Source organism: Medicago sativa, chromosome 1, assembly GCF_051527215.1.
Source record: "Medicago sativa cultivar Bolivia chromosome 1, Bolivia_mono, whole genome shotgun sequence".
Lineage (NCBI taxonomy): Eukaryota > Viridiplantae > Streptophyta > Magnoliopsida > Fabales > Fabaceae > Medicago > Medicago sativa.
The window spans coordinates 27,979,735-28,003,955 of NC_140749.1; the positions used below are offsets into that span (position 1 = coordinate 27,979,735).

At 34.6% G+C, this 24,221-nt stretch overlaps 5 protein-coding genes across 5 annotated transcripts; 2 read left to right on the plus strand and 3 right to left on the minus strand.

Moving 5' to 3' along the window:
* The first annotated feature begins 2,578 nt into the window (after nucleotides 1-2,578).
* On the plus strand, nucleotides 2,579-5,705 carry LOC146953963 (protein IQ-DOMAIN 19-like). The gene is made up of 4 exons (XM_085712913.1): nucleotides 2,579-3,196; nucleotides 3,631-3,864; nucleotides 4,225-4,914; nucleotides 5,386-5,705. Exons 1-4 carry the CDS (start codon nucleotides 2,804-2,806, stop codon nucleotides 5,404-5,406), a joined length of 1,338 nt encoding a protein of 445 aa, XP_085569039.1. The 5' UTR covers nucleotides 2,579-2,803; the 3' UTR covers nucleotides 5,407-5,705.
* Nucleotides 5,706-6,421: 716 nt separating this feature from the next.
* On the minus strand, nucleotides 6,422-12,974 carry TPR3 (Tetratricopeptide repeat (TPR)-like superfamily protein). Its single transcript, XM_085712926.1, has 8 exons — nucleotides 12,783-12,974; nucleotides 10,727-10,820; nucleotides 10,586-10,636; nucleotides 10,100-10,273; nucleotides 8,085-8,264; nucleotides 7,770-7,889; nucleotides 6,943-7,076; nucleotides 6,422-6,821 (listed from the first exon to the last, which is right to left on the minus strand). The coding sequence occupies exons 1-8, from the start codon at nucleotides 12,926-12,928 to the stop codon at nucleotides 6,746-6,748; spliced, it is 975 nt and encodes a 324-aa protein (XP_085569052.1). The 5' UTR covers nucleotides 12,929-12,974; the 3' UTR covers nucleotides 6,422-6,745.
* A 2,995-nt stretch (nucleotides 12,975-15,969) lies between these two features.
* On the minus strand, nucleotides 15,970-17,427 carry LOC146953965 (uncharacterized). Its single transcript, XM_085743269.1, has one exon. It carries the CDS (start codon nucleotides 17,425-17,427, stop codon nucleotides 15,970-15,972), a length of 1,458 nt encoding a protein of 485 aa, XP_085599395.1.
* A 589-nt stretch (nucleotides 17,428-18,016) lies between these two features.
* On the plus strand, nucleotides 18,017-18,633 carry LOC146953966 (uncharacterized). The gene is made up of 3 exons (XM_085743280.1): nucleotides 18,017-18,051; nucleotides 18,136-18,331; nucleotides 18,424-18,633. The coding sequence occupies exons 1-3, from the start codon at nucleotides 18,029-18,031 to the stop codon at nucleotides 18,631-18,633; spliced, it is 429 nt and encodes a 142-aa protein (XP_085599406.1). The 5' UTR covers nucleotides 18,017-18,028.
* A 95-nt stretch (nucleotides 18,634-18,728) lies between these two features.
* LOC146953967 (uncharacterized) lies at nucleotides 18,729-21,398 on the minus strand. Its single transcript, XM_085743291.1, has 11 exons — nucleotides 21,178-21,398; nucleotides 20,832-21,099; nucleotides 20,642-20,735; nucleotides 20,423-20,547; nucleotides 20,236-20,326; nucleotides 20,003-20,144; nucleotides 19,735-19,892; nucleotides 19,534-19,654; nucleotides 19,274-19,444; nucleotides 19,114-19,185; nucleotides 18,729-19,025 (listed from the first exon to the last, which is right to left on the minus strand). The coding sequence occupies exons 1-11, from the start codon at nucleotides 21,313-21,315 to the stop codon at nucleotides 18,729-18,731; spliced, it is 1,677 nt and encodes a 558-aa protein (XP_085599417.1). The 5' UTR covers nucleotides 21,316-21,398.
* Between the last annotated feature and the right edge of the window lie 2,823 nt (nucleotides 21,399-24,221).

Consider the following 24,221-nt stretch of genomic DNA (forward strand, 5'->3'; position numbering starts at 1 on the left):
TTTAAAGCCAGAGCAAAACTCCGTATAAAATAGTCCATTGAAATTGATACTGAAAGTAATTGAACTAAAGACTTTGAGAAGAGCATACTCTAAAATCTCAAACTAACACTAAGAGACCAACCCAAATGAGTTCTTTCATCACCAATAAGAAAGGTAGAAGTTTAGACCTTTTATATAATTTAAAAAGGAAATAAATAACATAAGGGAGCTGGTAGTGGTAGTTCTTCAATGTCAGTAAGCAGTGTCCCAGCCCCAAGAGCATATTCTGCTCAACAGGTAGCATAAAAGCTATTCAATCCGCACAGCTCTGGTTGTTGGAAATTTGAATGGAAAGTTTGTGTTACTTTTTTAATTCATTATTTCTTAGCTTATAAACAATTTTTACACATAAAAAAAAAATATTATTTTTACACATAAGTTATTTTCTGTATTCCACAATAATTGATCTGTTTGCTGAAAATATTATAAAATGATTGTCACTTTCAACTATTAAGATGATATTAATTATAGTTTTTCAATTATATCATCTAATTAATAATATATAGATCACTCTTAGTTTAATATCTTTTACTTTATATTTATGATAATAATAAATACATCTATTACTTGATAACAGTAATTTAATAAAATTATTATTATTATTATTATTATTATTATTATTATCATCATCATTATCATCATCATCATCATCATCATCATCATCATCATCATCATCATCATCTCTTTTTCATTTGTAGTTTTTATTAATTTATGTAAAATCACCAAATAAATCGATTATTACAAGACATATATGATGGAAAATTTATAAGTTGTTTTCACAATTTTTTTTTTTGAAGAGTTTATCCAAATGAACTGTAGATAGATAGTATGAACATATTATAAATTATTTATGTTAATATATAAACAAAGCCAATAAAAGGTTTCTAAAATTTTTTAGGCTTTTATTTGAGAGTTTTGGGGGGGGGGGGGGGGGGGGGGGGGGGGGGAATGGAGGGTTTTGGGGGTGGAAAATATATAGAAAATTGAGAAATTTTTAACATTTTTTTTTAAATTTCAATTTTTTAGAGAATGATAAATCAATGCTTATGATTAATGTATTTTTAATTTCAAGAATATTATAACAATATAGGTTAAATTTGAAAAATTCATATAAACCCTCCAAAACTTCTAAAACCTTCCCCCAATACAAAAAAAAGTTCCTCCAAATGAGGAACATTTTTTTATTATGAATAAAAAATTAACCCACAAAGTCTTCTCCTCCCATGATCTTCTATTTCTTTTACTTGCTCCTTTTTTTCCTTTCCAAAACCCTCATCTTCTTTCTCCTCCAAACTCCCAAACAAAGCCTCGTCATTTGTTTCTTCTTATTTTTGATAGAGCTTAGGCCCCGTTTATTCATTAAAAAAAAGCCAATATAAACAAAGGTTGACAAAAGGAAAAACTTGATACAATCATCTTTTAACTTCATTATTAGGATTAGTAAGTGCAAACCTACATGATCCGGATGTGGGCTCCAATAAGGTGAATAGAGAATAAATTAAGAAATCTCAAATGTTAATGAGAAGATTATGCTGGTATTTTAATACACATATACTTTATTGTGTATATGCATGTCATATCAATCATTTATTCATCACAAATAATTCATATTATTTAGTTATTTACTACATTACATTATAAATTGAGTTCATCATTTCAAAGGACTCAAATGTGCAGTGGCAACCTACACAGAACTCATAATACTTAATCCAAACCTACACAACATTTAATAGATGTCACAACAATCACAAAATGTCTTACAATTTTCTATGGCTTATCACAACCACATAAAGGCCAACTCACCCACCTAAATGTGAGTATTTTAGAAGAATTTTGCTAGTTGTTGAAGCATTTCTCACATGTTCTCTGATCCAACTCATTTCACGTTAACCATCAATTAAAATCACCAAAAACACCCTTGACCACAATGGATCTATATCACTATTGTTCCCTAATGTGGCAATATCCTTATCATGGGGAGTTCTTCCTATGCTTCTTCTAACACAACCAACCTTAATTCCTTTACCTAACTACATGCCAAAGGGACCCCCCAAGCATACTCTCAAAGTGTTAGTTAGTAAAGAGAATATATAAGACAATGAGTTTAGGCTGTCAAAAAGAAAAAACTTAAATGAAATTTGTTTTGTTATACCTAAGTATTATTAGGTACGTCTGCAGAGATTAATCTCTCAAAATAACTGTGATATATTTAAGGGATAAGAGATTGAACTTCCAACCAAATAATTAAGAGTCAATTAATATTAAGGTCCTAGAAATTACAAGGGTCGAGCAAGTTACGCCCTAATAGCAAATTAGTCACATACTTTAAATAGCATCAATATATTAAGTTTTTCCATCAAATTATCTCTTTAGTAAGCATTCATCAAAATCAACTAAAGACCTATATATTAACTTAAATAGTCTCTTGTTGCATCAAGACAAACATAAACTTTATAATTGTGGTACTAAATTTGAAAAAATGACTAAATTGACTACGCTATTCAAATTTAAGGGACTAAATTGCTATTTTTAAAATTCAAATGACTAAATTGACCGATCTTTACGAATTGAAGGACTAAAATGTTGATTTACTCGTTAATTAAAGATCCAAGTATATATCATTTTGTGCCACTAACATCTTAATAATATTTGGCTATATTTAACATGGGGACCATAGTATTGAAAGAAACTTATCAAATACAGATATGAAAGAGATCCAACCTTCATTAGGTTGTTTTCTTGTAAGTTGTTGAATGTTGATACTATGCATATTTTGATAGTGATGGGAAAAACAAGCAAATGGCTTAGGAATCTTTTGAGAGGGAAGAAAGACAAAGAAAAAGAGAAGGAAAATTGTGGAAATGGAACAGAAAATCCAACTACTCCAATCTCAACAACACCAAAGGAGAAAAGAAGATGGAGTTTCAGAAGATCATCAGCTTCAAAGGAGATGAATGTTGCAGAATCAAGTGTCACTTCTTCAGTGACAATACAAAATGTTGCTATAGATTCTCAGAATTATGAAAGGAAGCATGTCTTGGATGTTGCTGCTGCTGATGGTGTGATCTTCTTGAATTCTTGTTCCAATGGAGGAACTAGGAGGAGTATTCAAGAGGCTTCTGCCATTAAAATTCAATCTGTCTTTAGATCCTACTTGGTATGTCACATTATGTTCATTTTCCATTTTTGCTTTATATAGTTGAAATGAGATATGGTTATAATTTTTCCTTGAGAGAATATGAAAGTAAACTAGAGAGAATGCATTTTCAAAAGCATTGAAAACAATGTTTTGAAATTTTGCAGAATTTTCAGAAATATTCAAAGCTATTTTTTTTAAAATTCATAGTTCCTTCTCTGCCTTGGCGCAACGGTAAAGTCATGTGATTGAAAAGTCACGGCTTCAAGTCCTGGAAACAATCTCTTGTGTAAAAACAGGGTAACACTGCGTACAATACACCAAATGGTGGGACCCCTTCCCGGACCTTGCGTATGCGGGAGCTTTGTGCACCGGAAACAGGAAACACCTAATGTTTCATTCTTATGGAACTAGTATTGATATATTTGTGAAATGTTTCATTGTTTGTATGACAGGCAAGAAAGGCACTGTGTGCTCTTAGAGGAATAGTGAAGCTGCAAGCACTAGTAAGAGGTCACTTAGTGAGAAAACAAGCAACTGAGACACTAAGATGCATGCAAGCTTTGGTCATAGCACAAGCAAGAGCTTGTGCTCAAAGGGCTAGAATGTTGTCAGAAGAAAAGACTAATCAAAATCATTCACCCTACAGAAAAACTACACGGGACAATTTATTCATGCATGTGTATAATGTAAGTTCAATAATGCTGCTAACTACCTTTTCAAATTCTATCATGATAGTTCAATTTTCAAATCAATTTTTTATGATTTTCTGTCCAATTTTTGTGTATTTGAAACTAAAGATTATGTAATTTGGTAAAATAATCAGAAGAAAAGCAAAACAAATAGAAACACAATCTATGACGCATCATTACAGACACCACTGACACGTCGATAACGTTAATAATATACCACACATGTCAGTGTTGTGGACCAACACTGACACGTGTCAGACACCGAATATGCCTTCAGTCTAAAATGTCGATGCTACATAGACCACTGTAGATTGTTTTTCTTTTCATTAATGTAGAAAGTGCTATTTTTTCATCTAGGAAATGGACAGAGGCTTGGAAGAGAATATAAAGACAGTGGAGATGGATGTATGTGAATCCAAAGGTAACTCAAGAGGCAGAAACAACACTGCAAATTATGAACATCATGAACTGTCTGAACACAGATTTTCTGCATACTACTCGCCAATTGGTTCATACTCGAAGAAAGAAAACTACAAAGAATCACCAACACCATCAGCACTAACAGATTCAAGTCCAAGAGCATGCAGTGGACATTTTGAGGATTGTTCCTTCAGTACAGCACATAACAGTCCCTATTACTACTCAGCTGTTTCAAGAGTAGAAAATTCAAAGCTTCCTTTTGCTTTCACTAGACAATCCTATGAAGAATCCATGACCAATGACTATCCATTGTTTCCAAATTACATGGCTAACACAGAATCATCTAGAGCTAAAGTCAGATCACAAAGTGCACCGAAGCAAAGGCCGGACATGTACGAGAGACAACCGAGTCGGCGAAGAGCTTCTGTTGAAGGAAGAAATGTTCCAAGGCCAGTGAGGATGATGAGGTCTTCTTCACAGGTTGGTGTCACTGCACAAAACTACCAATATCCATGGTCAATAAAGCTTGATAGGTCCTCAGTTTCACTCAATGAGAGTGAGGGTGGTGGCTCCACAAGTACAGTACTAACAAACTCTAACTACTGCAGATCTCTTGTTTCATATAGTGTGAGTACTTAACTTTCTCATAATATATGTTTTTCACCATCTGAATTATATATTATAAAACAAGAGCAATAACTTAAAGGAATCATGTTTGAGAGGAGTAATCAATCGTTTTGGTCTCAGAAAGTGTGAGGCGATGTCACTGTAGTCCCTAAATGAATCAAAATTATAAAAAATATGCTTGAATGTGTCTTTTATTAGTAATTTTATGAAACAGACTAATGAAAGACACATTTGATGACCAAACTAACGAATCAAAGATGCATTTAGGGACTAAATTGATAGAGAAAATACACAAGGAATTTTTTTGAATATTTTTTTTTCTTCAATACATTCATGTACTAGAGTGACAACACCTCACAATTAAGAACCAGAATGATTGTTTACTCATTTGCTAAGTATATAAAAATGTCACTTAGTTTGGTAATATTACAATATCTGAAGAGGTTTTATCCCTGCTTGTTTTGGCTGCAGCCTCATGGACCAAGGTACTGACAATGCACCTTCCACTAAAACAAAGGGTAGATCCATTTTGCAGGAACTGCAAAAATCGAAAGCTCTTCTCCTTGTACAATTTAGGACAAATAACAGACTTGGTCCTAAAAAATCTAGAGCCCTTGTAAGGGATTTAATTGCAGTTCAAGTTTCTGAAAGGTTTCTTCTTCTATGAACAATGTGAGAAAGGTTTTTTGTGAAAGGTTTCTTGTGCCAAATTGTGAATTACAATGTGAGAAAACACTTTAAAGGTTTATGAACTGTGTATAAATAAATTTTCCAAGTGAGGTATTTCCTAACAGCAATTACTCTCCAACAATGCTTAGTTTTTGCTTAAACTGGACTTCTTTTCCTGATTCTCTTTTGTGTAGGAAATAGAAAAATGGGGAATGGTGTTTTATTAAAGGCACACTAGATAACATATTAAGGGACTTAGCATCCAACATGATTATGAGACTGGAAAGTTTCAGCATTTGATCTTAAAAATGATTTATTCGAACCGCAAAATACAAGTTTTATTACATAATTAAAAAAACAAGCAGTTAGAGCACGCTGTTAGAGAAGGTTGCAGCTAATAGCGTCAGTGGTGAGATCGGAAAAGTGGCCAAAATGGACGCCGGAAAGAAGACATAATAGCAGAAGGGATACAAACTAGAGTTGGAAGACAGTTTGCGAGAAAAACAAAGTCTTACCATAGGATAGGACTGTGGGTCGACTGGGTGAGCATAATTCTTAGGGTTGTCTTATACCATCTTAAAATTTGGATTTGACTTGACTCGACTCTATAAAATTGACGTGTAAGGTGAGATATATCTCTCACTTATAAAGACCTTTCCATATCGTATCTCATCCAATATGAGATTCTTAACACACATTCACACGACTCTCACCTAGAACAAGACAATCTAAAACATGACCAGAGTGGTCTCATAGTAACCCAACACTAATAACACATAAGTGTGTCTATATCATGAGATTAACTTGAAAAAAAAGCAAACAAATGAATAAATTGATCTAACCAGAAGATTTAATATCAATCACTCAACCACAAAATACAGATACAACATCTATACCTACTGTCTACAAACTTGCCTCAACAGTGATAAACAAACTAATGGCCAGTTTCCAGAATAGATCAAGAGCAATCAAACCATGAAAATAATTGCCAAAAAATGCAACTCCTTGAAAGCTTGGATAATTTCTAAAAAATAAAACAAAAATGTGAAGCACATCTTTCCAGCATTATTTTACATTCCAAAGAGACAACAAAACATAGGAACTGAAATTTTCTGTGATCCTATCATTTTTATAAATATTCGCCAAATATCAGTCAAGTACATTAAGATTGGGAGGTCTTTTCTTTGAACAAGCGAGGAACAACTTCATGAGCGCCAACGTCCAAAATTTCTGGATCCCTGAACATAGCAAGGTATACAATCTCAAACTAAGTTTATATAATTAAAAGTTGAGTACAGCGAATGCTAATCACATGAAGTATAGTAAATAAGTGCATCCAAAAAAGGGTGGGAGAGAAACCTGCACAGTATCTGTCCCTTTTCATTTGAACTGGGAATAAACCACAATTTTCGCACGGAAGGAGACTCAAATTGAACAAAGAAACCATCATTCTGTGCATGCTTCCATTTCCTTGATCCTTGGCCTTTCCAGACCTGGCAGACACAGAATGTTGTTTAAGAGATTCACGATGATTAAGACTTCACAATTCTAACTGAACGAGTGTATGATGATTAAGACTTCGCACAATTCACTAAAAATACATGACCCATCCCAGGCATAGTAGAGAACCTTAGAGGAACCAATAAGAATTGATCGGATGGAGAAATAGCCCTAACGAAAATTCTAAAGACAAGCCACTAAAAAAAGACATGCACATAAATAGCCTTCACAGAACTTGTATTTTGAATGGAAATAATGGCATTATTTAGTCCATGTAGCTAGAGTAAAGATCCTCTCCATTTGTCAAAGTAAATGGAGTATACAATTTGGAGAGAGATAGACACAAAAAAAAAAAAATAGTGAGAATCAGAGGGATAAAAGAGAAGGAAGGCAAAGCATAAAGCTAGCATCCATGGAAAAGAAAGTATAAATCAAAAGGAACTTTAACAACCTATATTGTCTTCTGTAGAAGGCACTATTAGGAACTGATAAATTGTATTGAATAGAAAGAATATGAGAGAAAACTCTCCTCTCGCACAATCTGAATAACTACTCTATCTCAGTAACCTCCTATTTATACATATCTTTAATTATCCCATTAACTAATATTTTCCCTAACTAACTCTTTATCCTATAACCTAACAGACTCACCTTCATAATTAATGAACTAAGAAATCAAAAGTTACCTGTGGATAAGCAATGATGTTTTTGGCAGCCACTAAGCAGGCTGCTCTTGAGAAAGACTCCTCAGCATACTGCCTAAGAAATGGAAAACAGCTGCTGTGTGTTTCTGGTGACTCAAAGGCCTGGAAAATGGAATGAGACACAAGATTAAAATCATAATACCATACAGGGAACTTTATTGAGTTTCTCTTGATAACCATAAGCCAACGAGAAAGATTATCCCAAATGTGCAAGTATATTTAGATTGAAGTTTATAAATTAGACATATTGAAGAAGATAAAGAAAGGAATTTGAAAAATTAATAGGAAAATATATACCTTATCAATATTCACAATTGGGGGATACTTATCAGTCTGCGTCTTTTCCTTATCAGGAAGAAAGTAAACTCTAGCATCCACTGAAGAAGTTTCATGCCATGATTTTACAGCAGTCTCCATGGTCTCGACGAGGAATGAGAACATGTCTTTCCAGCTTTCTTCAGATCCATACTTTTCAGACTGCAAGAGGAAAACATTTCAATCATCACTTTGAAATTTTTAAAAATGATATGAGTAGACAGATAGGTCAATTCTTTAAGATGAGATAAACAAAAAGTTAAAGAAACAAATAAACAGAAAATCTCAGAAACCAAAATACAGAAAGTAATGAGATGTATTTCTGACATTTTGTTTTTCAGGTCTTATACTGTGCTTGAGAAGAGCATTAATTGTTGAATTTGGGGTGAATGAATGCCCTGTTCAGTTTTGAATGTGTTGATATAATATGCCTTTTTGTCATACAAATAACTCACAATATGAAGATTGTCAAAATTGTAAGTCCATTCGTCGAACCTTGGATTAGATTAAGAGCATTGAAGAATAAAGTGAGATCAAAACATGAGACAGAAGAAGCTAACTTTTGTGTGTGATTTTTGGCGCGTGTTTGTCTATTTCTTAATATCACTCATTTCTGTGAACCCCCAGACAGAACCTTATTTTAAGAGTTCCTAAGCTATTTGTTTGGTAATTTAGTACTACCAACTCTTCACTTGAGAACTCTTAAAGTGAGGTGCTTGATTTGAATTTATGGGAGGCAGAAAGAAGACCAAGTACAAAATTCATAAAAGGAGCCGGGATACGGGTTTTATTAAAAAGGTGCAGGGTAGTTAATCGCACTGCAATGTCAATTAGCATGCCCTCTGACAAAAGCCACATAATGATTTGACGTGGTGGCTTTAGATTGTGGCCGTTACTTTGTTAAGTGAGTAAAAGAAACCCAATTTAACGCCACTCGCATGTCCTTAAACAACCTTGCTTTTTGTGTTTTTGCTATGTTTCCAACATTATTCTAGACATTGACGTTGATTTTGATACTCTCCGGGGAGTTTAAAATCCAAAAGTGGTTACTTTTTGCCACCACTTGGCCACCCGGAAGCTTTCAATGTGAGTTTTCTGCTGTTGCGACACTTAAAAACTAGAGAATGAGTTTTAACAACCCATGAAAGAATGGCGGAGAAAAAATAAATTGTATTATAGTGTGGATTAGGAATTGGAATGGATATATTTATCTTAATTAGAATGTTTCTTTAAAAGGTGATTGAGCGGAGACTATGAAAAAGAAACCAAAACTACGGATAATCAATTTGGTTTTATACTCGGTAGATCACCAGGACAGCAACTTGTTGCTACGAATGATGGAGCGGTAAGAAGGTTCCATCTAACCAATCCCACATAGTGGTAATCTTTATATAATTTGGGTTATTTATTTGATACGAGTATCGGATACGATACATATCCGATACGTCATTTCTTAGAAAATATAGGATATGATATGTTTAGGATACATATACTGTATACATAATAATAAATAATTCACAAAATATTAGCAAATACAATATAGAAATAGAAATTTCAAATCAGAAAATAACCAGCAAAGAACATGCATATAAAATAGTTATTGAAATTAAAGAAATTAACATAGAAGGAAGTAAAACTTAAGAAAAAGAAGACATTGATAGGACCGTTTTATTTTAGACTATTGAATAGGGTATGTGTGTTACTATCAATAGAGTAGTTGAAGAGGTTTGCACTTAAAAAATTATTCAAAAACTAGAGGTTTCGGCTGAAGACAAAACAGAGCACAAGCCATTGGTGCATCCCAACGTATCTGTTATGATACGTGTCAGATACTTACCAGACACGATACGGCGAGGAAATTGGCGTATCCGTGCTTCACAAAATTTCATATGTGTCGGATATATATAATAGTAAATATAACTAATACAAAATAAAGTCTAACAGAGCGCATGCTAGTTGAGCACTATTAGGAAAATAACCAGAACAATTGTACTAACCAATTCAGGCTTCAGTGTATCTAAATGTTTGGCCATGTCAACATTCGATCTCATATTCTCCACTTCTTGAGCTCGCTTGCTATCTTTAACTAGTTGGTTTATCTTCTTTATCTTTTTCAATACTTCTTGACTTTGTGGGTTATACTGCGAAGCTATCTGAAAGGAAGCTAAGGCCTACAAATATTCACACAAGCAAATGTATCAGGATCAATAACTAAAAAATTTAGCAGGTTACCCAACTTCCAATCAAAAGCAGTGTTGTCAATCACGAGTAGCATAAAATAGCAGTTTTGTTTGAATTCCACTACACTACCGTGCTCTAGCGCGCTATTTGAAAACACTTTGTACTAAATACATATCTCGGCAATAGTGATTTGTTCAAATTCCGCTATTCTATAGCACTATAGTGCCGCTATATTCGCTATTTTGACAACACTGATCAAAAGTTAAGAGAAAAGGCAGTTGTCAGTTACATAAAATACATACATCATCATATCGTTTCATGGCCTCCAATATGCATCCCTTCCGGAAATGTCCCTGGAAATGTATTCAAGCAGAATCATTGAAAAATGTATTTTTAAGGGTTCAAACACTGTTAACATTAAGAAAAGTTGAAGAAGATCTTACCTTTTCCCATTCGGGTTTTAATTTAATTGTCATTTCAGCATCATCAAGAGCTTTGTTAAGCTTGTCCAATTGTAGCAATGCTGCAGCACGATTACTGGAACACAACGTATGCACAGAAAATACATCAGCATAAGATATTTATGAATTGGGTTAGTCGTTAGTGTGAGATATTCCACAGTTTAAATACGTAACTCCGAAACCACTCAATTTGCTAAAAAAATAGCATTGACAATTATAATAATAGTGGTCTTCATATTAAAAGTCAAATCAACATGAAAGTGGTTAATCAATATTGACATGGTTTAACTTCAATGACATGTAGAATCATGAAGCAGAATTTTGAAACAGCACACTCACTCCTATATAACTTGTAAAGGAAATGAAAGGTACTTGCTGGAATTCTCTCTTTAAACTCCGGTTATGCTGATTCTCTACTACCGTGACAGTGATTTTTATGGAATAGCATTCATGTACATTCAAGCCGTAAGTCTCAACTCAGTCAAAGGCTTTGGGTTAAGAAAGCATCTCCGAAAATAAGATGACAATGCCATTGTTTAGCAGTAGGAGATCAAGAACTGCAAAGCAAAGAGCTATTTGGTTTCGAAAGGGTGTACACGGGATACGCTCCGGGCTATTTTTCTTGTACTTTTTATCTATCATAGTAATTACTTTTTTTCTTTCTATACACGATATGACCCACATCGTTATTTACAGGGCCAGTCACTTAGATTAGGGGCTATCCGCACCGTCATATTTCATCACAATCCAGTATATTCCCCAATAATCGGCATTCAAGCTTCAAAGAGCACAGTACAACCCAGTACATAAAATGAATTTTCTGTATGTAAAGAAAAACTTATTTAATTGTGAAGATCTCATGAGCTAGAAGCTAATTCAAAATAGGCTACAAAATCTACTAATCTGCAAGGCTTTACAATTTATTGCAAAGAAATTTAGTAAAAAAGTGAATCCACTTTTCCTACTTAATTAAGCGCTTTAGCATAAGTGATCGAAGGCTCTATTTGGATAAACAACTTAATTAATCGCTTATAGCATAAGTGAATGTTTGGTTTTGCGGTGACACAAATTGATTTTGAATTAATTGATCTTGTAAAATTGAGTCTGGCTAAAAGGGAGTTGAAGGTAAAGTGATTTATGATTGGATAAATTCATGTAAAAGTGGATTGAACAATAAAACTCAAGGCTAAAATTAATTGTAGAAGCCAAAATCTACAAATTCTAACTTCATGTAGAATCAATGCTACAACAAGTAAAATCAATTCTACGTTAACACATCCAAACATGTCAAAATCAACTCTACATCTCTAGAATCAATTTTAACCCCACCAAAATTGAAACCAAACATACACTAAGGGCATGTTTGGATTGGCTTATTTATGAGCTTATGAAAAATAGCTTAAGCAAGCAAATAAATATGCTTTCATCTTAATTCATAAGTTCTCACTAACGAAAATTGTATCTTCATAAGCTCTGTTTTCAAAACTACCTTGACAAGCTTATCAATAATACATAAAAGCTTATTTATTAGCATAAGCTCAAAAATAAGTCGATCGATACGTGCCCCAAGTGTTTATCATATAAATGCTTATTATAAGCTATTTCCATAAGAAAAGATAGAATAAAATAAAAATGTTTTCGTATAAGCTATAAGTTGTTTTCATAAGTTATCATAGATAGCTTATGGAAACAAATTGAAAACAGCGTATTGACATGTAATAAGTTGTTTTCATAAGCTCTCTCGCACACAGAGTCTCACAAGTGTTTATGTCAGTAGATAAAGCTCAAATAAGTCAATCTATAACATGAATTAGCCGAAACTATAATAAAAACACTAATCATAAACTAGCAATAAAACTTAACACTTCACAATCTACAATAACAACATCTGAAAAATTCAACAAAATCCAGATCAAGAAAACCACTGCAGTGACAAAACAACATAAAAAACACAAACCCAACAACTGAATCAAGTGAAAAACGATACCCAAATGAAAAAAGATTCAAAATTTGAAAGAAAAAAGAAAAGGGTACCTACCTAAAAAGTGTGGGATTTGAAGGGTCCTTTTTGATGGCTTGAGTATAGAGTGCAGCAGCTTTGAGATACTTTCCTGACTTGAAAAACTCGTTACCTTGATCCTTCAAAGACATCTCAGAGCTTGTTACTTCTTTTGTTTCTGCCATCGATGATCTTTCTTTTGTTTTTTTGTTTTTTTTGTTTTTTAAGGTTAATGTTTGTGATTCGGTTACAAATGTTTTGTAGGGTTTACTAAGTTTTGGGTAGGTCTTTCTTAAACCTTCCCTTTGTTTTCTTTTGGCATATTTTGAGTTGTTAGATTGAGATTGGATGATTCGACAAATATTACTTCCTCCGTATCAAAATGAGTGTCGCTTTAGCCAATTGCACACGATTAAAGAAGGGAATAAAGTAGTCAAATGTCATAGCAATTTTACCAAATTATCCTAATCAACTATTGATTTGTTTTTCATTAAAGAAAAAATAATATTTTGGAAGTAGTGTAATATAATATTAATTAAAGGGTACAATTGAAAAAAAAAAGTTATTATTGCATTGAAAACCGAAAGTGACATTCATTTTGAAACAATTTTTTTTGGCTAAAACGACACTCATTTTGAAACGGAGGGAGTAGTATATTTAATTGAATTTTTAATAACTTCTTATCATCAAAACTTAAGATGGGAGTGGAAATGTTAAACACATTTTGTTCCAAAAGAATTTCCTAATAAAACTTTATAGTGAACAAAAAATAAATAAAATATAAATCACATTAAATTAAATAGATATCCGACAAAAATAAACAGAGGTTTATTTTAGAACTCTAATCTAAAAAGATTTAGTTACACATGGTAACTAAAAACAAATTACATAAAACATACCCTAGAAAATCAAGGAAAATATAGAAATTCTCTCGAAGCTCCAAAGTAGCCTTCCTCTTGAACTGCCATAATTTTGAACGAGAAATTTTGAATAAGGAATGCTGATATTTATAGTGGAGATTTTTAAATGGCTTTAGGCTAAAAACACAGGCTAAACCCACAAAAACGAATAAAATTACACATGCGCTCCTCACATTTGAAATGCTCAGGGCGCATATAACAATTTTGCCATGCCGCGCATGGTTGCTCCTTGTGGGCTTAGTTTCTCCGATTTTCGTCGTTTTTAGGTCTTCGTCTTCAAATAACTTGCATCGGAACTTGGGAACATAATTCCTCCTTTTGTAAATGCTCTTGAGGCCTCTTGAATCTTCATTATTGGTCTTCACAAAGTCTTGACAATTCTTTATATTTTTTGATTTGCCGATTTGCATGATTTCTTCGTGAATTACTTCAAAAGCCTTCTAAAATTGCTATGTTTCGGGAAAACTAGAATTACATACTCAAATATAGAAAACATTACAAAAGTCTCGAAATCATAGGCAGTCGTTTTAATACTCCTCCTTTTTGCTGCTAAAACCTACTGAAAATGACTGAAAAACATGTTAAGAATAACGTAAGACAACCTGTAATCACAACCCAAAACTTAAACTGTTGTTTGTCCTCAAGTAACGATAGAAAAAGCTATTTTATTCTTTGCATTTTTTCAGGAAAAGCATACATTTCCGGGAGTTGTGCTTAGTACATCATTCATCGCATTTATAGTAGAGCAGCAGCTAACTTACCGCAGTACATTCAAGTGGGTCTGGCTTGGTAAAAGTAACATATATTCTCAGCCATACTCTTTTCCATGATACACGTATGTATCTCCTAAAGCTAGTAGGGTTGGTCAAGACATTTGTCCACTACAGTCGTCACATGAATGTACCTTACTATAAATTTGAGACAATTCTAAATAGACAGTCAAAATCAGATTATTAACACACTTAAGAGGACTTTGAGGGTTATAACTTAGCTTAGGTTAAGGGTGGATATATTTTGGGAAAGTAAGCTAATAAAAGAACTTGGAGTTAGTTCACTAACCTAGGAATTCCTGCTAAACATTAGTGCACTGCCATCCTTCCTTCCTTGATTCAAACAAGATGGGTAAAACAGTAGATCTATTCATTTTGAGAGAAAGATATTTTTTTTTGAAGAGACCTTTTTTTTGGCTTTTGATTTTTATCTTTTTTTCTATTTTTTTTTTGCGTAGATCCATGGTCATCTACATTTTTTCATTTTTTTCTTTTTCTGACAAATGTGTTCTAGTGTTACCCCACCCTGTAACACCCCGCTTTCCCAACATAAAAATTTCATAATTAAAAATCAGAGTAATTCAACTTTAAACGGAATGCTACACTTCTTAAAAACTAGTAACATACCCGTGCATCCGCACGGGTACCGGTTGGGGGTGGATTATTTTCGTAGTTGAAACTTGACAATTAATATATTGGTTCTATGTAGGAATAAAATGCAGATGTAATGATGCATAAAATGTAATTTTAAAAATAATAAAAGAAATAAAAAAATGGGTAATAATTAAAGAGGTAATAAACTTTATGGTATAATTAAAAAGGTAATAAATATAATTTGATTCGTTTAATGAGTACATTTTTTTTGGATAAGCCAGGAGAACAGACGAGCATCAAGAGGAAGCAACGACATCCCAACTAAGTTGACATCCCGAAGAACCTCCATCCTATGCCGTCAATCTCAAAATTTTATTAAAAAAGGGGGAAAAATATATACAAGAGGGGGGACTATACCAAAACCCTCGAAACAAGAAAGAAAGGAAAGAAAAACAATGGACTAAGCTTATAACATCCATTCCTGGTCATTGACCACTTCAGACTTGAAATTCGCATTACACAAGCTATATATGATAACTGATGCATGCATGGAGTGTATGATACACTATATACTGCAAGCAAACTCTTCATGGGGCCACATCCAGATATTGCAACCAGTTTAGAATTTTAGTTTTGAGGCCATAGCTTTAACCAACACTGAAATGTCTTCTACATCTTGCAGCAATGATTCTGCATTTTTTTGCTGCAAGGTTGGTTTCAGAGCCGCTTCATCCCATCCTTCAACAGATAGTGGAGCCTTATAGAGATTCAAAACTTCTGTAGTGTTCATTGAGAAGGTGGTGAGATCGGCCCCGTGGAGCGGGTTTTGTAAGGTGCTTTGCCATCAAACTGGTGTTTCTTTAACATTTGCTGCTGCTTTTTGGATAACACGGGCACGAAAGGATTCTCTGCCGAGCGTTTATCATACTCCTTAATTTTCTGCTAAAGATCTAGATCATGTTGAATACGAGGATTAGTGTGTGTCATTCTTTCCTCTCGGACAATTACGGGCCTGTTTGTATCCTCCATCTCTGCATCGTCGTCGTCAACAAATTGAATAGTTGGTGAGACCTCCTTATCAACATTGTCGACATCAGTATATGTACCTTCAATGATAGCTTGAGTAGCTTGTGTGTCATTTGCTGCGATAGTGTCACCTCGATCATCAAAAGGCACCTCCTCCACATCAACATGCTCCAGGTGCAAAGGGGAACCAGTAGCAACCGGAGATTTAGTAACATCACCAACCGAAGCAGTGTTGTTCCCTTCAGGAGACATCTCGGCATCCTGTGATTCAACTGTCACCAACGTCAATAAAGGCTCCATTGTAGGCAAACGTTGTGGTACCTCGTCTGTAACGTTTTGCAAAGCAAAACTGAAAGAATTTTCAGCTAAATTCTTAGTCACCAACTGCTGCTCTGAATGTGGGGCTTCAAAGGCCTTGGAGGAACCAGTTCCCGAGGGGTTGTCCTTCAACGGCATCCACGCAGATTTTTTCATCGGAAGTTTCTCTTTCCCTTTGCCATCAGCATCTTTATCTTTACCTTTATTGTTAGAATCATCCTTTATAGGGTACAACCAACGGCACTTAGAGACATCATGACCAATGCTTGTACAATGTTTGCAAAAATCGGGCAGTCCCTCATACTCTATCGCCAATGGAAACGCAAAGCCTTCACGTTCCACCATTATCTCATAAAATAGATCCTTCGAGAGATCCAGGTCGACAAGAATGCGGGCATAATGACCATAAAGTCTGTTACGAGTCACATTATCAATGAGTAACGGAGTTCCAACCGCCCCGGCGATCTCATACAAAGTCCTCTCCATCCAATATTCTTGTGGTAATTCCCATAATCGAACCCAAACCTGGGTGTGAGTTTGTCGATGCGTGTGCATGTTAAAGTCTTTTTTCCATTCGAATAATCTTAGTAACCCCGGCTTCAAGCTAACCGTGCCGGCTGCCCAAACGGTTTTCATATCATCTTGTGAGTTAAAGAAAAATTCATAAAACCCTCGGCCAAGGGATGTTAGATGCCATGGCCCTTTCACTTTCCACAATTTCTGCAATTTGGCAGCAAGATCCTTGGAGGAGAAAGGCTTATCTCCCTTGTTCAAAACTAACCTACCTCTAAGGTTGGTTTTGCAAAAATCCAGTCCACGAACATAGACATCATCGGTGATTTTAACAGATAGCATATCACCACGAATGGAGGGCACCGGGAGTGGGTTCGAGAGAGCTGACTTACCCCGTAGGGCCTGGGCAAAGGAAGGTTTCGGTGCAGCTGTTGTCATCTGAGCAGTAGGAGCGGCGGGGAGCATCACAGGTGGGGGCACGGGAATTTCAGATATTCCAAGTTTGATGGGCGAAGGCGCAAGCTCCGCCTGCCCGTCAAACATGACTGGGGCAGGAGAACCACACCGGAGAAACCCTCAACGGAAGCAAACGTTGTTGATTCAGCTCGAAACACCAATTATGAAAAAGAAGTAGCAATAAAAAAAGGTTAAACGTTGTTACGTATTCCTTTTGTTCCAATATACACCAATTTGCTTGTAATAAATTGAAACGTAATATATTAGCTGAATGGAATTTGGAATTTGGAAGCAAACAAGATACTATGGAGCCACTCATAATGGAACGGCGCTCATGGTAGGGGAAACCCTAGCAGAGCCACTTTCCATTCAATCTTTTCCGTTTAATGAGTACATAATAATAAAATTATTGAAAGGGAAAGAGGGAATAATCAGTTAAAATTGTTAAAGAAAGGTAAAAAGCGAAAAATAAGGAGGTGGGGGTTGAATAATATAGCAAAAGTGGTGTGAAAATAGTAATATATGAGTTGGGCCATAACAAAGACGGGTCGGCCCCAGCAAGCCTTAAGTTTCAAATCGGGTTAGCTTATATATATATATATATATATATATATATATATATATATATATATATATATATATATAAGTTGCTATGTATTAGGTGTTATCCACAGCTTGTAACTCTGTTATGAGAATGGCAACATTGAAGAGGTAATAAACTTTATGGTATGAAGTTAAGAAATCGTTGATTGAACCATTTTATGTTGACTTGATATTATGATTTAATTACTGCAGTGAGTCCAGTAAGGTTGATGCAGAGAAGATGCAATATTCGAATGAAGAAGGAGGAAGTTCTGCAGGACCTCAAATTGATGTAGAACCTGCAGATGATTACCGTGAGCCAATACCGGTTCCTCCATGTCTGAATGTTCGAACAAATTCATGGGAGGTGCTGATTCATTATGGTCATTTACGTCCAACTCATAAGCTGGTAATCTAAAGATATTCCCTTACTTTATGTTAGTTTTATAAGTAAACAAAGAATGTTTTTGAATTGACATATTTGTAATTGATATGATGTAGCGAATTCCATTCCACATCAATGGATGTTTTCGTGAACCTGGGAAAGAGACTCTGACATTGACATTGGTTGATTATGAAGAAGATGCAGTTGATGCGATCTGGTGTGATATTGATGTTGAACCTGGTGATTATGTGCAGAAGAAATTCATAGGAAGGGGTTGGCATACATTCGGAAATATATTACAAACCAAGATAGTACTTAAAAACTGATCATAGAGGAGTAGTGCCCCATATCTTAGTAGATATGATACTACAATAACACTCTCATATGATCCACCAAAAAATGGTTTGATCCACGTCACAACTCACTTCTTCTCCTGTTTGATAAGTTTCACCCTCTTTGATGAAGAGTGCCTAGTAGGAGTGGTATCATCTTTGGGAGGAGCTGGATGAGCTGCAGCATAGCCTGCGTTGGTCGCAGCAGGAGTTGAACAACCAGAGACATGCTTGTCTGCATCAACAGAGAGGGAGTTGTTGCTGAAAGGAGTCATCTGGGATAGGGTGTCAACATCCTTTAAGAAGTCTGCAGACTTAAAGGTGCTAACTGGTGTGACTTGGCTGCTAGCTTCAGGATCATACTCAGAAGTGGCAGAGACATCAACCTAGAGGTAACACCACACACAAAGTTAATAAATAGCTTAAGTGATTGTTTTATGATTATGCTGATAACAACATTGAGTAATATCTTACAACAGAGTTTGTGGGATCTTCGCTGGGAACATCGTGATCAATAACTTCTTCAACATGAATGGGTTCATCAACCTGGTTGTTTGCATTACATAAAGGTACATAATTATTATAAATCATATTGATGGTGTAATGAGTAGACAAAGTATGATAGGTAGTATACCTGCCAATTGGGAAACTTTGACTCAACTTGTTGAACAAAGGATGGTCCTTCTTTAAGACATACAACAGAACATGTCTTCCACTTAGGCTGCCATTTAACCTTAGCAACCACATTCTTTTCAGCAATAGAATCCATCACAAGAGGATATTCCAAACGGTTTGTAATACCAGCCTGTGAAATTTAGATTACAATGTAGCGTTAACGAAAAAGTTGTGGTTAGGTTAAGACTGTATGAAGACATCATATAGTTAGATAATTACAAAAATCATGTTCAGACGAAGCTGAGAAGCAGAAATTCCCAGCAACTGACTAACTTTAGCATCCCAAAGCACAAAAGTGGTTTTGGTAAACTGATAAGAGGCTTCCACCTCCAGCTTGTACCTGAAAATCCAAACAAAGAGATATGCAATTTTGACGGTGTAATAGTGTATTTAAGAGGGCTGGATTGCAATGAGATATACCTGACAATCGCAGTTTCGATGTTATGGCCAGAGTCACAACTGTATGGAGGTTTGTCACCTTTGGCAATTTTGGGACATTTGTGGCAAGCAAGGTAGTACCAACCATGCTTGGTTGAGTTAACCTTTTCAATTGTCGCAACAGTAAGACAGTAGGAAATCTATATATAAAGAAATAGGAAAAGTTAAAACCTTTGACTGAACACAGTATTTACGAACAAATGGTATGATTAAGCAACTGAATAAAATCAAACATAATGTAAGGGCAAACCTGGTCAAGTGCGACGATAAGCGACAGAGGCAATATTAGAGGAGTACATAGCAGGTCCTCTATTGAGTTGAACTGAGAACTACCTTGTGACTGTGTACAGACCAACTGAGAGTTGGAGTAAACCTGATCTTCCTTTGGCAGACTACATACAACGAAGAACGTGAAATAAACTTGATGGTAATCTTAGTTGAAACATAAAAGAAACAATAAAAACTGACATGAAAAACACCAACCTCATCATAAACTTTTTGATTTCAGGAATGTCATCATTGATAAACAATTTGGTAAAAAAGTAAGTGTTGGATACACTTAGCGGGAAACGCCCTACATACAGCAATAATAATACTGATTGAACAAACAGATAAATACACTAAATACATCATACGAACAATATGTAACATATAGATTTGTCGAAATTACCCTCTTCCTTGACCTTTCCATACTTCAACAAAACAACAACCGGTCCAGTTCCTTTCCTCTGAGTGTTAAATTCAATAAACTTCCCAGCATATTCCTCCCAAAGAGTGCAGTTCAGAGATATGTCACTACATAAGTGGACCATGTTAATAAAGAAATGAGATATGTAACATTAAAAAAATGCAGAAAGTAAATGAAAATATTATATGATATGCTTTAGACCTTAAATCTTTCATAGTAAAGTTCACTTGTAGTTTTTTCCTGGCACCCTCATTAAGTTGACAGTATCCCATGTCTTGAACAACTCCAATAACATCTAATGACGGATAAAAAACCACAAATATGAGTGATTTAAACTCTATACAGTTCTATAATGTAAGTATTTAAATTATAATTAATAGGAAACACTTACTATATAAGAGATCTGGCCTCCACTTTCCAGCAACAATTTCAGCAAAAGGCTTAAATTTCAAGAGGTGGTCAGGAATGTCATGGGCATTGACATCAACAGCAGTAGTACCACCAGTCCATTTCAACACAAATTTATGGTCAGTAGCTTTGAACACCAAATCATTGCTTGACACTTGAAAGTTAGATAGCGTGTAGGTTGAGTTTTCCAGAAGGATTTTGTCATAAATAGCTTTGTATGCAGTAGGCATAATGACCTGAATATCGTTTCCCTATTCAGCAAAACATGAAAAACATTAGTTTGAATCGTATAATGCAAACATATACATTTAGTAAAACGATTTGACCACCTTGGCATCAGCAATGACCAACTCCAAATGCTCCCTCCCATCTTTCACCATAATCCATTTGTCTTTCACTTTGACAGCTAGTTTCCAGAGATCTTTTTTGTCATTAATATCAGCAACGTATTCGAATGGTCTTTCCATTGTAGCCTATAACACACAAACATGAAATATGAAGTGAATATAAAGAGATCTGGATAAGTTGAAACTATGCAGCAATTTTAAACACTGAAAAACAATAATACAGAGCATCAAACATACAAAAAAAGAAAAAACAACATAGATCTGGAAATTTTAAAGCCATGAAACAACTATGTGATGAAGTTTATATTAACTTAGTTGAAGAAGTAACTATTTAAGAAGTAACTATTTAGTTGAAGAAGTTTATATTAAATATGATATAAGTACCTTTCAGCAAAACATTGAAGGACATAGAAACATTTCGAAAATAAACAGAGAAAAAATAAATTAAGAGGTTAAAAAAGAAAGTAACTGAAAAGAAAGAAACAAACGGTACAATAGATGAAAAACAAAGATCAAAATGGGTTGAGATGCATTTACCAGAAAGCAACTTCGGTTGAGTGTTTGTGAGAGAGGTGGAAATGAGGTGAGAGTGATAAGTGTGATGTAGTGTTAGACTTTGGTATAAGTTTGGAGATATATGAGTAAAAATATTGAGAAGTGTGATGTTTGTGATTGATTGGGTACCTATGAATATAGCTTCCTCCCAAACCAGACCTTTTCAGCAAAAGGACTCTTTACCTCGTGTGAAGGGGGAAATTTGAAATTTTAGTTGGAACAATTAGTCTACATCTAATTGTGTAAAATAAGTCAAGAGGAAAGAAACTGAACTGCATATAACTGATCATTAGATGACATCATAATAGTTGGATGAGGTAAATTAGTCACATAAAGTAAATTTAAGACAGGTTTTACCCTTAATTTGTTTATGTGGCAACCAATAAGGATAGGGTATAATTTGGTTTTCCACAACATGTTGTTTTCTTATATTAAGAGGGATTCATAAACTGGATAAATAACAATTTATTCTTCAAAATCATTTAACATAAGTAATTCAAAACTTCGCAGCGGAATTAGTTCATTCAACATAAAAAGTCTTTGGCACGCAGGCCTCATCAGAAAATCTCATAAGTCTTAGTTCAATATTTATTCATAAAAGTTCATAAACAATACGTAAGGAATAGAAGTAAAAGCAGGTTCCCATCCCGTTATGTTTCAGAGCACCTAGACACAATGTGAGGAGTCTACTCACGAACACAGCTAGTCCTGGTTACCTGGGCATTACCAACGTAAGGGCAACATTACAACAGAAGGGGTGAGATTTCTCAAACAATAATATTAAACATATAAATCATATAAAGCACATTCAACAACTTAAACATCATTAACATATCTTAAACTCCATTAACTAGCATCATTAATCTCCTACATTAGTCATATACTTCATCTTATATCATCTTAATTATAGACATAAACATCATCATATAACATCAATTACTAATCATAAACATCAGCATACATCATCAAATATTAATTATGACGACTCTACAATGCAACAACAACTTCAACAACAACTTAGACAACTTCAACAACAACTTAGACGACTTCAACATGCATGTGGTACCACCAGGGCATTAAGCCCCCTTTGCTAAGGTCATATTTGGACCTGTCGGGCATTAATCCCCCATCGCTAAGGTCATAAAGAACCTGTCGGGCATTAAGCCCCCATCGCTAAGGTCATAAAGAACATGTCGGGCATTAAGCCCCCATCACTGACTATGCAACGACATAATCTTCCTACAACTTGGACAACAGCGTGAACATCTTATACAATTCCATTAAAATGGACAACTTCTTAAATCATGATAACTTAGACTGACTTATACATCTTCACTAAAACTCAACAGCAACAAAGATAGCGTATCGACAGCACACAACATATTATCATCATTGAATGCATTACACTAACTTTAAACATCACAAGTATTTACTTAATGTATTTATAACAACGTCACTTTACTTATACATTAATCAAGGTTCAACAGCAACAATCAACAACAAATGCAGCATATAACAGTGCTTGAATATCATATCATTAATAGGGATATTCACATCAACTTAATCATCAAAAGAAGCACATAAAGCATATTTATCATTATCACATTATTCACAATCTATATCATCTTAGTTCAGACTTTCTGGACAGCTTCTAATATTCTAAACAATCTTCATTCATCACTCCTAGGATCAACTCAAAACAAAAGTAAGGAGCTCAAACAGTATATGTACGTAATTAATTCATAGCCAATAAAGAAGACAACCGGCCACTTGTAAGACTAATTAAATGATTCCTTATAAAATTTCTAACCCTTTAGGAGTAAGACAAAAACATAGATTTCTTAATAAATAAAAACGGCAGGAACAAAAATAATTCATCATAGAAAAGTCAAGCCAATTGGATGAGTACATAAACTAACTATTAGTTCATGTATGTAGAAAATTGGTGAATCAAATTCAAATTAGATTTCAAAGTCTACAATCACGTGTAGCTATTGAGTTCATCAATTCAAAGTAATTTTGATGCCCATAAGTATAGCATTTCGGGCATTTGATACAGTACGATTTTTTTTTTGGAAAAGCAATATATTTTCTTGCTAAAATTCATAGAAGATAATTTGAACAGGAGCATATAGGACATGTGTACAACTACAATCCAATTGAAATTAGAAAGAAAGAAGCGATTCAGCATATATAGGATATGTGCACAACAACAAATTAGAGACTCCCCCTTACGTCAATTCAGCAGTTTTCCATCATCTAATCATCAATTTTCACTCAAACCCTAATTTCTCATAATCTCACAAACTCATCCTAAAACATGTTAGATGCAATCTAATGATCTACATACTTAATATTAGTGAAAGATAGTCTCACCCTTACCTTAGATTGTTTTTCTGAAATCAAAAGCAGCGTTCTTCGTTCCTAGGGTTCTCTCTCTGAGTTCTCCTCTTTCTCCAAAAAAAGCGGTT

What these genes read in the sequence shown, in the direction of transcription:
- LOC146953965 (XM_085743269.1), bottom strand. Translation starts at nt 17,427, where the DNA reads ATGTTTGACGGGCAGGCGGAGCTTGCGCCTTCGCCCATCAAACTTGGA.
- LOC146953967 (XM_085743291.1), bottom strand. Translation starts at nt 21,315, where the DNA reads ATGGAAAGACCATTCGAATACGTTGCTGATATTAATGACAAAAAAGAT. An exon ending in CAAAGTTTCCCAATTGGCAG is followed by an intron (nt 19,186 to 19,273) that starts GTATACTACCTA and finishes GCAAACAACCAG; the next exon opens with GTTGATGAACCCATTCATGT. An exon ending in AAGATCCCACAAACTCTGTT is followed by an intron (nt 19,026 to 19,113) that starts GTAAGATATTAC and finishes TGTTACCTCTAG; the next exon opens with GTTGATGTCTCTGCCACTTC.
- TPR3 (XM_085712926.1), bottom strand. Translation starts at nt 12,928, where the DNA reads ATGGCAGAAACAAAAGAAGTAACAAGCTCTGAGATGTCTTTGAAGGAT. An exon ending in TCAAATCCCACACTTTTTAG is followed by an intron (nt 10,821 to 12,782) that starts GTAGGTACCCTT and finishes GTTGTGTTCCAG; the next exon opens with TAATCGTGCTGCAGCATTGC. An exon ending in TAAAACCCGAATGGGAAAAG is followed by an intron (nt 10,637 to 10,726) that starts GTAAGATCTTCT and finishes ATACATTTCCAG; the next exon opens with GGACATTTCCGGAAGGGATG.
- LOC146953966 (XM_085743280.1), top strand. Translation starts at nt 18,029, where the DNA reads ATGAGAATGGCAACATTGAAGAG. An exon ending in AGAATGGCAACATTGAAGAG is followed by an intron (nt 18,052 to 18,135) that starts GTAATAAACTTT and finishes TAATTACTGCAG; the next exon opens with TGAGTCCAGTAAGGTTGATG. An exon ending in TACGTCCAACTCATAAGCTG is followed by an intron (nt 18,332 to 18,423) that starts GTAATCTAAAGA and finishes GATATGATGTAG; the next exon opens with CGAATTCCATTCCACATCAA.
- LOC146953963 (XM_085712913.1), top strand. Translation starts at nt 2,804, where the DNA reads ATGCATATTTTGATAGTGATGGGAAAAACAAGCAAATGGCTTAGGAAT. An exon ending in TATTCATGCATGTGTATAAT is followed by an intron (nt 3,865 to 4,224) that starts GTAAGTTCAATA and finishes TTTTTCATCTAG; the next exon opens with GAAATGGACAGAGGCTTGGA. An exon ending in GATCTCTTGTTTCATATAGT is followed by an intron (nt 4,915 to 5,385) that starts GTGAGTACTTAA and finishes TTTTGGCTGCAG; the next exon opens with CCTCATGGACCAAGGTACTG.